Source organism: Dendrobates tinctorius, unplaced genomic scaffold (genome assembly GCF_039654945.1).
Source record: "Dendrobates tinctorius isolate UK_male_01 unplaced genomic scaffold, ASM3965494v1 ptg000060l, whole genome shotgun sequence".
In the NCBI taxonomy this organism is placed as follows: domain Eukaryota; kingdom Metazoa; phylum Chordata; class Amphibia; order Anura; family Dendrobatidae; genus Dendrobates; species Dendrobates tinctorius.
The window spans coordinates 81399621-81412385 of NW_027361728.1; the positions used below are offsets into that span (position 1 = coordinate 81399621).

Sequence of the window (12765 nt, forward strand, 5' to 3'; positions counted from 1 at the left end):
CTGGTGTGGGCGGGGGCAGCTTCCTCAGCTCTGCTGCATTGCTAAATCTTGATTGTGCCAGATCTGCTGCACCCACTAATCTGAGTAATACATTGTTGGATTCAGGGTCTCTTTCTCTACATTATGCTGCTCTCAGATGAGGTAACAAAAACCTGCTGACAGATTCCCTTTAAGTGGTTTAATTTGATTTACTTTTTGATGTTATATCCAGTCTTCTCCTTTGAAGTCTACATTTAACCTTTTGGATTGATTTGAGTGGTAAGAGTTTCTGTACTGTAAATTTTATTGCTATTTGTAGACCACAGCTCTGTGCGTTGTATTTATATTTGTCTGGTTTATTCATGAATTTTTACTTGGCTTTACATGTATTAGCACATTAATTAATAATAGCTAATTCCCAGGTTTTCTAAATATCCATCCAAACTTATATTCCTGCATAACTTCATCCATAATATCCATATTCTCCTGCATTTTCTATAGACATTAATGTGACTCATGGCTTAATAAACATTACTGATTGTTCGCATATTGTAGTATAGTCTCCTCCTTCTATTGGTTGTTGTTCTCTTTGCAGAATTGACTATTCACTTGATTTTGGCCTAAGTGAGAATACGCTTGCTGTTACTTTGCTGCAGTTTTATTGTGTACTCCAGTAATGAAGTCTTCTTTTATATTGTGCATGTTATCCAACTTTGTCAGGTTTAGCTCCCCTTGGGAAACTAAAAAAAATTACGGTAAGTGAAAGTTATCTAGAAAGCTTTTTTTTTGTGTTAAAAATCTGAAAAATTTAATGAACCGCTCTTACCTAATAAAAAAGAAATAAAACTATACAAAAAAAGTAGACCTATTTGGTATTGCTGAATCGATAAAAGTCTACAAAAGGGAACCTGTCACCCGTTTTGTCACATAACAGATAAAAATAACATCAAATCCCCATGTTGATGGAAAATTAACCCCTTCAAGCCGCAGCTCTTTTTTAATTTTTGTTTTTCGCTCCTCTTCTTCCCAGAGCCATAACTTTTTATTTTTCCCTCAATATGGCCATGTGAGGGCTTGATTTTTGCGGGACAAGTTGTACTTTTGAACTGCACCATTGGTTTGAACATATCGTGTACTGGAAAACGGGAAAAAAATTCTAAGTGAGGAGAAATTGCAAAAAAAAATGCACTTCCGCAATTGTTTTTGGATTTTTTTTTTCAGTCTTCACCAAATGATAATACTGACCTGACATTATGATTCTCCAAGTCATTGCGAGTTTATAGATACCAAATATGTCTAGGTTCCTTTTTATTTAAGCGGTGAAAAAAAATCCAAAGTTTTCTTTAAAAAAAGTTGCGTCATTTTCCGATACCCGTAGTGTCTCCATTTTTCGTGATCTCGGGTTGGGTGAAGGCTTACTTTTTGCAAGTCGAGCTGACTTTTTAATGATACCATTTTGGTGTAAATACAATCTTTGTATTACCTGTTATTGCATTTTAATGCAATGTTGCGGCGACCAAAAAAATGTAATTCTGGTGTTTTTCCTTTTTTTTTCACTATGCCGTATACCGATCGGATGAATTCTTTTTATACCTTCATAGATTGGGCGATTATGAATGTGGTGATACCAAATGTGTGGGGGTTTTTTTATTTTATTTTGAATGGGGAAAATGGGGAGTGATTTGAACTTTTATATTTTTTAATTTTTTTAATATTTTTAAAAACTTTTTTTTATACATTTCACTTGCTTCAATAGTTTCCATGGGAGACTAGAAGCTGCAATAATCCAATCGCCTCTGCTACACAAAGGCGATAATCAGATTGCCACTGAAGCAGAAATGCTCAATTTGCTATGAGCGCCGACAGCTGGGTGGCGCTCATAGCAATTCGGCAATGACAACCACAGGGGTCTCCTGCAGACCTCGGGTTGTCATGCCAATCCATCATTGACCCGCGGTCATGTGACAGGGGCGCCGATGGCCGGGATTAGTGACACACTTCCGATGCAATCACATTAAATGACGCTGTCAGAGATTTACAACGGTATTTTACAAGTTAACAGCCACGAGTGGATTCCGACTCCACCCGCTGCTATTAAGGTCAAATGTCAGCTGTTCAAAACAGCTGACATGTGCCTCGAAAGATGTGGGCCCATCGCCAGAGCCCACATCAAAGGGAGAGACACAACATGCGCAGTACATGTACGTCACATGCCGTGAAGGGGTTTAAAAAGTATTGCTCTTGGAAGAAGGAGAGGAACAAAGTATGGCCTATGGAAGGAGAAGGAACTAAGTGAAAATTCGCCTAGTTTTGGAGGGTGTAATGGGTTAAACTCTGTCAACAAAACCAAACTGGGACTCTTCCTATTTTGCATACATAGTTTACTGAAACTTTGCACCTTTATTGCATCCTGTAGTGGCTTCATACACTACCGACTGTTACAGGAAAAACCCAGACAACCGGGGATGGTGTGCAGAGATTTCTCATTACTTCTCACACTGTATACACAATGTTGTCAGAAACGAGACACATTTCGAATAAATACTTGTTTTCTAAAAATCATACATAATCTCTGAAATGTCAAATAAGGTTAATTATTTCCTAAGAAGATTTACTTTGTTGCAGTAAATAGTCGGAATATGCTTAAACATGGAGATTTTTGGCTCTTTTTTTGTCATTTTGATGGTAAAAACAAAACAGAGAATTGAAATACTATGTGAAACACAACAAAAAAACTTAAGAAAACATAGAACTTATTGAATGCTGGAGCTAGTTTCACTGTCATTTAAATATTATTTGTCAGCTCTCCCGATGTGTCTGTTTTAGGAATTTTACGTATTCCCAATGAAATAATTAAGCAACATATTTTTCTTACTACTCAGTGTTGTACTGCTCCTCTGTTACTCCTCCAGGAAATATACAAATACATCAAATACATTTATAATGGGGTGTTAAAATTTTCTTTGTGAATAAGACAGGACTCTTATTTCTTCATTGCATGAACAGTGAGCAGTGAGGTGACTGGGCGCTGATCTGCAGTACCCAGAGTGGCCACAAAACTGTGTGATGGATTGGTGGTGTTCTTCTCCAGCCGCTATCTACGCTGCTAACAGCTGATTGGTGGGGGACCCCAACCGATCTGCTATTGATAACCTAGCCTAACGATAGGTCATCTATCATAAGAATTGACAATCTCTATAATGTATCCAGCAATTTTGGTCAAATTAATTATTTCACTTATGCATTTTAACATTTTTGCCCCTTTCATAAACAAATGAATTTAAGACCAATAGTGATAAACCTCTCCAACTGTATATCTGTAACATTACTGGGTATTAAAATGGAAAACATGTATTACCGACATGACCAAGTGATATGGGTTTCACCCCAGTGTTAATGGCCCTGGGTATACTGTAGATCCAAGCTATAGTAGGGCGAGATCTCCCTGGTACAACTGTTGGATAATAGTATTTGCAGCTGCGAGCAACTACAGGGGGCTAATGTGGCTCTCAAGCGAATGTGGCTCTCGGGGGCTAATGTGGCTCTTGAGCTAATGTGACTTTCAGGGACTAATGTGGCTCTCAAGCTATTGTGGCTCCCGAGGGCAAATGAGGCTCTCGGCTAGTGTGGTTTTGGGAGCTAATGTGGTTCTCAAGCTAATGTGGCTCTCGAGGAGTAATGTGGCTCTGAAGCTAATGTGGCTCTGAAGCTAATGTGGCTCTCGAGGAGTAATGTGGCTCTCAAACTAAAATGGCTCTCGAAACCTAGTGTGGCTCACCAGCTATTGTGGCTCTGAAGCTAATGTGGCTCTCGAGAACTAGTGTGGCTCTGAAGTTAATGTGGCTCTCAAGGGTTAATGTGGCTCTCAGAGGCAAATGTGGTTCTTGGAGGCTAATGTTGCTCTGAAGCTAGTGTGGCTCTCAAGTGCTAGTGTGGCTCTCGAGGGCTAGTGTGGCTCTGAAACTAATGTGGCTCTCGAGGTGTAATGTGGCTCTGAAGCTAATGTGGCTCTCAAGGGCTAATGTGGCTCTCGAGGAGTAATGTGGCTCTCAAACTAAACTGGCTCTCGAAACCTAGTGTGGCTCACAAGCTATTGTGGCTCTCGAGAACTAGTGTGGCTCTGAAGCTAATGTGGCTCTCGAGAACTAGTGTGGCTCTGAAGCTAATGTGGCTCTCGAGGGTTAATGTGGCTCTCAGAGGCTAATGTGGTTCTTTTAGGCTAATGTGGCTATCAAGCTAGTGTGGCTTTTCAGTGCTAGTGTGGCTCTCGAGGGCTAGTGTGGCTCTCAAGCTAATGTGGCTCTTGAGGGCTAGTGTGGCTCGCAAGCTAATATGGCTCTCGAGGGCTCTCCTGAGCCACTAGATGAACAGTATTTTATATTTTGCTAGTAATAACTTATTAACTCTATACATTTTCCATCAACAGGTAGAAACCATCCCCCTGGGTATAGAAACAGTCTATTCAACAGTACCCGAAGATGCTGAACAGAAAGCTGAACATCTGTTGGTCAAAGAGGTAATAACGATACATTTCTCTAATAGTTAGAACATGAAATGTATACAATAGAAGGATAAGTTCACACCAGGGTATAAAAAATAACCCGGTTTTCATCCAGAAAAAAATAGATGATTTTTTATCTTTAGTTTCCTGCGTATGACATCCGCTTTTATACTTCAGCAGTTATTACAATTTACAAGACTAAATACAGTTTCCTGCAATGTATCCGTAAAAATCGGATGCTATATGGTGGATCTGAAGCCAATCTGATTTTTCGGTGTCATCCAGAACACGTGAGAGACTGATGCTGCGATTACTCTCACGCCAACATTCAGTCCGTATGAAAATAACTGAGCCGCCCTGTTGAATATCGTTGGTCCGAGCTCCGTCAGCTTTTTACCCGGACAGCGCTCGGACCACAAATACAGTCTTGTGAATGAAGCCTAATAATGATAGCGTTCTATTTGCCGGTGATTCTTTGTCCGAAATATTTAATAAACATGAACGTAATGTGGAACTAAAGGAGAACCAAGGACGTTTGCTGAGATCGCTGTATGCTGGCAATGAATAAGCCGCAGACTGTTAGTACAAACAGTTCTCCTGTGAAAAAGAATCCATGAGCTTCTCCGTTGTACATTTGCAGGTCAATACTTCCTGTGCTTATTAAAAACAAATCTAATTGCACTTCCAGAAACTTGCCTGAGAATTTATAAAGTTTAGGAGCAGGCTGTGGCGGGTGCAGAGGCAGGAGTCACATCCATGTTCTGCTACAAAGGCACATGACAGGTGGATTAAACCTTTCATTAGAGTCCAAGAGCTTGAGACTGAATCTGGTGCCAAGTATTTGCCACCTAATCTGAGAGCAGCATTATATTGAGACAGAGACCTTGATTCCAGCGATGTGTCAGTTACTGGGATACTTGCTGGAGTTTTGATGAAATCACTATTTTACCACCCGAAGATTACCTCTGGAGGATTAGTATACCTGCTGCAATGTAGTCCTCCGTACTTATTAGTTCTATATAACTTCACACCTGAGTTTTAATAAGAGGCAAATTTTCTTGTTTTTACAAAGCTGCTTGTTTTTTTCATGGAGATCTGTCAGCAGGTTTTTGCTATTTAATCAGAGAGCATAATGTAGAGGCAGCGACCCTGATTCCAGTGAGGTGTCACTTACTAGGCTGTGTGTTGTAGTTTCAATAAAATTAGTGTTTTGTCACCAGGAGTTGATTACTAGCGGACTAGGTCTCACATGCAGGCCAGTCAGGCTAATTTGTGCAATCATGCCACAGCAGCTTTCTGCATATGTGCAGTGTCAATCAGTGGTGTGGGCGGGGCTATACAGAGCTCAGCATTCAGAGAGAACCACTAGATCTGCAGAAGAGAAATGTGATCTTATCAAATCTGTACAATAAGATCAGTAGTGATACATTGCTGGAATCCAGGTCTCTGCCCCTACATTATGCTGCTCTCACATGGAGAAGCAAAAATCTGATGACAGATTCTCTTTAAATTACTAATCTGAAAGCAGCAGCCCCATGATGAGCCAGTTTCATCTGCTGTACTCACTGTATGTCCTGCATAGATGTTTTTACAATACTGTTCCTTTAAACAAGATCTGATGGAAATGCCTGTATTCCAAGCTCAAGCTGAAAAATAGCAATGACTGGTAATTGTGGGCAAGCCGAATAATTGTGTTTACATCAACAATGGGAGTATTGGCAGACAAAAAGGACAGAAGCAATCTGTCTAAAATATGATCAGAGGCAGATCATAAAATCTACATTATGGAAGCAAACCACAAAGTCAAAGCAAACAAAGGGCTACTTGTACAATGTGCAACAAAGCATTACTGTTACTGTTATCATATCCGTGTAGTTTACCTGTAGTCACATTATCACTAATCTCTGGATGGCGGAGTCAGAGGTAAAGTGACGATGCTTCGCGCTCTTCATGTTTATCCCTGACGCCATTGTGTGATCCGTGGAATAATACAGTAGAAAAGAGCTAAAAGCATCTAAGGAGGTATACGTTACATGGCACCGAGGATATTACCTATATTGTGGGAAACCAATATGATAGTGATCTATACTTCACATGAATTCTATTGTTTTGGGGTTAGATGTGATTCAGTGACATTCTTCATAAATGATAAAAATGTCCCCAAAGATAGACAATATCATTAAAGGAGATCTGTCACCCCCTTGGACGTACCTAACCTATTAATATGGGCATACAGGTTCTAGAATGCTGAAAATATTCATACTGTATGCCCATATCTGCAGTCTTGTTGTGCAGAAGAAGCAAGAAGCCAGTGCAAATAGAAGGGCGGAAGAGAAACGGGACAACCACTACACATCACAGGGCACTGTGACGCTGATGGGAGGCGACAGGTACACTAATGGCAGAGTTTTCTTCCAGGCACCTCACACCCCAGAGCCTGGAAGAACACATTAACATAAAGAATTAAAAGATGATTTCTGCATAACAATATCGCTGTAAAGAGTGGCGGAACGCACTAAATAAAAAATGTAAATAAAGTGCGTTCGCCGCTCGGGGTCCACCGTGCAGTAGGTGTTAAAACCACTGCTAAATGGTGGCAGAGCCACTTGGCGGTAGTTTGCACAGGGTTAGGGGTCACCCAGGTGCACCAAGCAATCTCTGTTGAACTCACAGAGCTGCAATAACAAAAGGAAAGTTCAATAACGCTGAGCCTGTTAGAGACACAGGGACTCAGCGACACACAAGAGGTAAAAGGTCACAGGAGTAGCCCTCAATGACGGCACTACGTCCGAGTAGACCTACCGTAACTGTCCGTGTGTATAGCGTTGCAACTGCGAACGCACAATAAAGCTGCTACATTAGCGCGGCGTGGGACTTGCCGCAAGATAACACCGCAGTAAGGCAGGCGCGATGTTAGACGCTAGCAGGTGTGCCTGTGGAGCATAAGCGCACTGGCGCTGGTACTGGCTAAACTCAATCCCTCCCACAATCGTAATATCAAAGGAATGGGGTTTCAAATGAGTCATTCACCAGAACTTGCATCCATCAACATACACACAGCAGCAAGTATGACTATACTAGCGCATGGCGGAACAGCCATGCGCGCATTTTATAGCAAATGGGACCTTCCGGAAGTCTCCAGAACTCTGAGCTGGACCAATGGGATTAGGAGCAGGACCTGAGCACCTGACTCCCGAACACCAATGTGGGATCGTCCCACGAGCATGCTCAGAAGACGGAAAGAAGGACTTAGCCTCCGGAGAGAAATGCTGCAAAGCAATCTCCTCTGCAGTCTCTTCTGTAGTAGAAAATGAGCAGGAGACTGCAGAATGTGAGGGTCTAGATTCCTGCATAGTGAGGGCAGAAATCTGACTCCTAACATTACCCCCCCTCCTAGGGCCCCCTCCTCCCTGAGCCTTCCGACCCACCAACCTATGCCCAACTGTGGCATAGGCCTCAGACTCGTCCGAAGGCGAGCCTGGTGTCCTGGTAGGTGACACAGTAAACCGGGACACACGGAAGGCATCAGAGGAGGCAAGATCGCCAGGTTTCAGAAGGGACACCCGGGAGACGATGGGAGCGGGAGTTACAGTGGAACGCCGCCGTGTGTCGGCGGCCGTCGCCACACTCCATCTGGATAGGCTATCCCGAGCACATGAGATGCATGCCCGAATAAATTTTTTAACATCCCGAGCCCTGTGCGGCCACCAATATGACCCAACCAGAAGTTTCGTGGTCTGCATGTAGCCACGGTGGCCGTCCGCACCGAACGCGTGTGCCCAGGCGAGAATCTTAGGCCTAAGGTGAGGAGGAACAAAGGTCTCACCGATCGACGCAGATTCTGACCATTGCGGAACGCTATCTTCCTGAAAAGCAGCGTGTAGACGGTGACAACCGCAAATGGAATCTTGCGCCGGGCGTGTCTCAAAAATGGTGCGAGACACCTCCATGGGCTCTGGGGATGGAACCTCTGGCTCGGGCAGCTCTAGAGGCTCGACAAAATTGGGAGCCGGAGTAACTGAGCGCACTCCATACCGCGCTCCGAAAAACGGCGGTCAATACGGGTGGAAATAGAAATTAACTCTTCCAAACTGGTAGGAATTTCTCTAGTAAAGAGAGCATCCTTTACGTGCTCGGCTAAACCTCTCCAAAAAACAGGAATAAGGGCCTTATCGGACCACTCCAGCTCGGATGCCAGTGTCCGAAAACGGACGGCGTACTGGCTAACCGAGAGGGATCCCTGGGTCAGAGCAAGCAGCTGCAGAGAGGTGTCATGCGTGACCCATGGACCGAGGAAGACCTGCTTGATGGCTATTAGCCGGTGAGCTGCAGTCCGAATCTCGGGGTCACCACGCTCCCATAAAGGTGTAGTCCATTCCATCGCCTTGCCCGACAGTAGGGAAGACATCTCCCCACATGCTATACTTGTGGGGAGCCCGGTCATATCGCCCGTTGGTGTCCCCAGTGGAGCTGACCATCCCCGCCGCTCCCATTAAACTAGGGGGCTCTGAGCACGAGGGACACTCCCCGGAGCGTGAAGAGCAGAGGAGGAGTGAAAATAGTCCCACCAGCCTTGTTTCCATGTGCCCCTTGGTCTGGGCCGAAATTAATGGGAGAGCTGTGCGATGCCTGGTAGACACCGGTTCGCAAGTGACCACCATGCCCTAAAATTTTTTTCGTAGACACTTCACAGAGGCGCTGCAGCCTAAGTGGGGCCCAGTCATTAAACTTACGGCGGCCAATCACCTACCCATCCCGGTCGCAGGGGTGGTGTGGCTGAACATAGAAGTCTGTGGAAAAGATGTGGGGAGAAAAGGAGTAGTATTGGTAGATGGAGAAGCCGCTCGGGATCATACTGTAACCCTGGGCATGAACGTGTTTAAAGACCTCGGAAGCCTACTGCTCAACGAGACCCCAGATCAATTCTTACGACAGTGGAGTGACCAGACTCCACAGGAGAAGGTCTTTCAACAACTGATTCAGGCAACACGGGTCCGGGAAATATGCAGCAGCGGGAAAGAACTAGTCAAAGTCATCGTCCCTGCTTCTTTGAAGCAAGTGTTACCCCCCTGGACAGACCATGCTTCCTCTGTCGGTGCGAGCAGGAGTCCCACTAGAAGGAGCGGAGGTACAGGTGGAGACTAGCCCAGATGATCAATTGCCATCCGGGATACTGGTCGCACGGACCTTGGCCACTGTGCAAAACGGCACCATCCTCGTGCACTGTGTGAACTTGGGAGAGACTGACGTGACCCTGGCTCCCAGAGCAGAGATGGCCCACATTCTAGGTGTACCAGACGAGCTGGCACTCTCCGAAACAGTGCAGCTGACTGCCAAAGTAGAAGATCCATGGTTGGTAACTGTAAAAGCGGAGGTTGCCCCGGATCCCAGGGTCTTACAAGAAGGCGGGCGGATACTTGAGCAAATGCGGGCTGAACTCTCAGAAATGCCCCCTCATCAGGTTCCCCAGGTGGAGGCCTTGCTGAGGAAGTACCAAGAGGTGTTCGCAAAGGATGAAGATGATTTTGGGCGCACGACGGCCATCACTCATGAGATACCCACTGGGGACGCGGCACCGATACGGGAGAGATATCACCAGATACCCCCACAAATGTATCAGGAGGTCAAGAGGATGCTGTCACAGATTCTGAAGAAAGGAGTGATCTGTGAGAGCCAGAGCCCGTGGGCTGCCCCCATCGTCTTGGTGCAAAAAAAAGATGGAACTCTACGTTTTTGTGTGGATTACCGCCGACTCAACGCTTGCACAGTGCGAGATTCATATCCACTACCACGGATAGAGGAGTCCCTGTCAGCACTGGGAAATGCCCGGTATTTTTCCACACTGGATCTGGCCAGCGGGTACTGGCAAGTACCCATGTCTGAACAAGACCGAGCCAAGACGGCCTTCATTCTTCCGATGGGACTGTTTGAGTTCGACCGCATGCCCTTCAGGTTAGCCAACGCTCCAGGAACATTTCAGCGGCTCATGGGAGTGGTGTCTGGGAGACGTGAACTTCGAAGCCACCCTGATTTACCTTGATGATATAATCATCTTTGCTCCCACCGTTGAAGAACATCTCCGGAGACTGGAGCAAGTTCTGAGTCGGCTACAAAAATATGGCTTGAAGGTGAAACCCCAGAAGTGCCACCTCTTCCGAACACAAATTGACTATCTGGGACATGTGGTCTCTGCCGAGGGAGTGAAGCCCTCGCAGGAGAAGATCGCTGCGGTGCAGGATGGCCGACCCCAAAAACTGTGAAGGATGTACGAGCATTCCTGGGACTCACGGGTTACTTCTGGTGCTTTGTGAAGGATTTCACCCGCAAACCCTCTCCTGGAATTGCTGAAAGGAGTACCCCCATGTGCGAAGAACAGGCGCGTACACTGGGGAGAGCAACAAGAGAAAGCATTCCAGGCCCTGAAGAAGGCCTTTACTGAGGCCCCGGTGTTGGCCTATGCTGACTTCACGCAGCCGTTCATCTTGCACACTGACGGAAGTCTACAAGGACTCGGGGCAGTACTCTCACAGATGCAGAATGGGAAGGAGCGTGTCATCGCATACGCCAGTCGCTCCTTACATGACTCAGAAAGAAATCCGGATTATTACAGCTCATTCAAGCTGGAGTTGTTGGCGCTGGTGTGGGCGATGACTGAAAAGTTTGCAGAGTATTTGGCCGGCTCGGAAGTCCACGTGCGTACGGATAACAATCTGTTGGCTCACCTTGAAACAGCAAAGCTAGGGGCCTTAGAACAACGCTGGGTAGCATGAATGGCGAAATTCTGGTACAGGATCTCCTACCGGAGAGGAGTGGAGAATACTCATGCGGATGCCCTTTCCCGAGTAGATTAAATCCCGCCAGCGCCCAGTCGGGATGAAGAGTTGGAGGCTATAGAGGTTCCAAAGTTTGGAGGGACTGCCAGGATGGTGGCAGTGACGCGGGAAACAGTTCAAGAAAGTACACCCGAGAATTTGCTGGAACAACCCCGAGATGAGTGGGTTCGAATACAACAGGAAGATTGAGAGATAGCTCAGCTGAGACGGTGACTTGTAGCCGAACAGGTGCCCGGCCAGAGTGAGAGGGCAGCCATGTCCCCTGAGATGCTATAAATGTTGCACCAGTGGAAGCGGCCACAGTTATGGGATGGCATCTTGTACAGGAAAGTGTACCTACAATATGAACTGAGTTTCGTTTGGCAAACGATCATCCCCTCGTCCCTGGTAGAACAGGTGGCTAAGGAAGCACACGAGAAGGGAGCACACTTCGGGATGGAAAAAACATTCCAGTGGCTGCAACGATTGTTCTACCATGCCCACATGAGGACCATCGTGGAGAAAGTATGTCAGCAGTGCCGAAATTGTGAACTAGTTAAGCTGCCGGAACAGCAAGCCCCTATAGAAACGGTGAGTTCCTCCGCACCCATGGAGTTACTGGCCATAGACTACTTGACGATTGGCCCAGTACACCAGGGCTACGAACATTGCCTTGCGATGATCAACCACTATCCCAAATTTGCTGTGGTCACACCTACTCGGGACCAGACTGCTGACTCTGCGGCCTATGCTATCTGTAAACATTTCATTCAAGTGTACGGGTGTCCCAAGCGAATCCATTCGGATCAAGGAGCCTGCTTCCTGGGAAAGGAGATGGAGGAGTTGCATCAGTTGTACAAAATCGATAAGTCTCGGACCACCCCTTATCATCCACAGGGGAATGGAGCTTGTGAGAGATTCAACCGCACCCTGATCCAGATGCTGAGGACACTTGAAAAAGATCAGAAAGCGTGCTGGACTGAGTACGTCCCTGAATTGGTGTGGGCATACAATAACCGTAAACAGCCCTATTCACTGTTCTTCGGCTGACCCAGGAAGGGACTGACTGAATTGGTGTTAGAGCCCGAGGAGGACTACCCGCGGACGGGGGTGTACTCCTGGGTTCGAGAACATCATCACCGGCTATGGACCATTCAACAGTTGGTGCAGAACCGGCTCTGTGGGTTGGAACACCCGCAGGTCCCTCCCCAGAAGGGCACAGCTCTACGACCGGGGGACCGCGCCTTAGTCAGGGAGAAGCGCCCTAACAGCAAATTGGAGTGTCGGTGGGAGAATAGCCCGTATAGGGTGAAGCGACGGCTCGGTAGACGGGGACCCGTCTACGAAGTTCAACCTGAATCAGGTGAAGAACTCCCCACTCGTACATTATATCGGAATATGCTGCGTCCCTGTTTGTCTCGAGATCCTACAGTGGTGCCATCTGCCCCGGCGGCCCCGGTGGCTGAACCCGTG

At 46.3% G+C, this 12765-nt stretch overlaps 1 protein-coding gene across 6 annotated transcripts in view; it reads left to right on the forward strand.

Annotated features, from left to right (window-relative positions):
• The window catches only part of DOCK10 (dedicator of cytokinesis 10), a 387536-nt gene that overhangs the window by 158290 nt on the left and 216481 nt on the right, over positions 1-12765 (forward strand). For all 6 annotated transcript variants that reach the window (XM_073579093.1, XM_073579089.1, XM_073579094.1 and 3 more), the window contains exon 3: positions 4406-4495. In XM_073579093.1, the coding sequence (XP_073435194.1) occupies positions 4406-4495 (90 nt within the window). The remainder of the gene's footprint in view (positions 1-4405; positions 4496-12765) is intronic.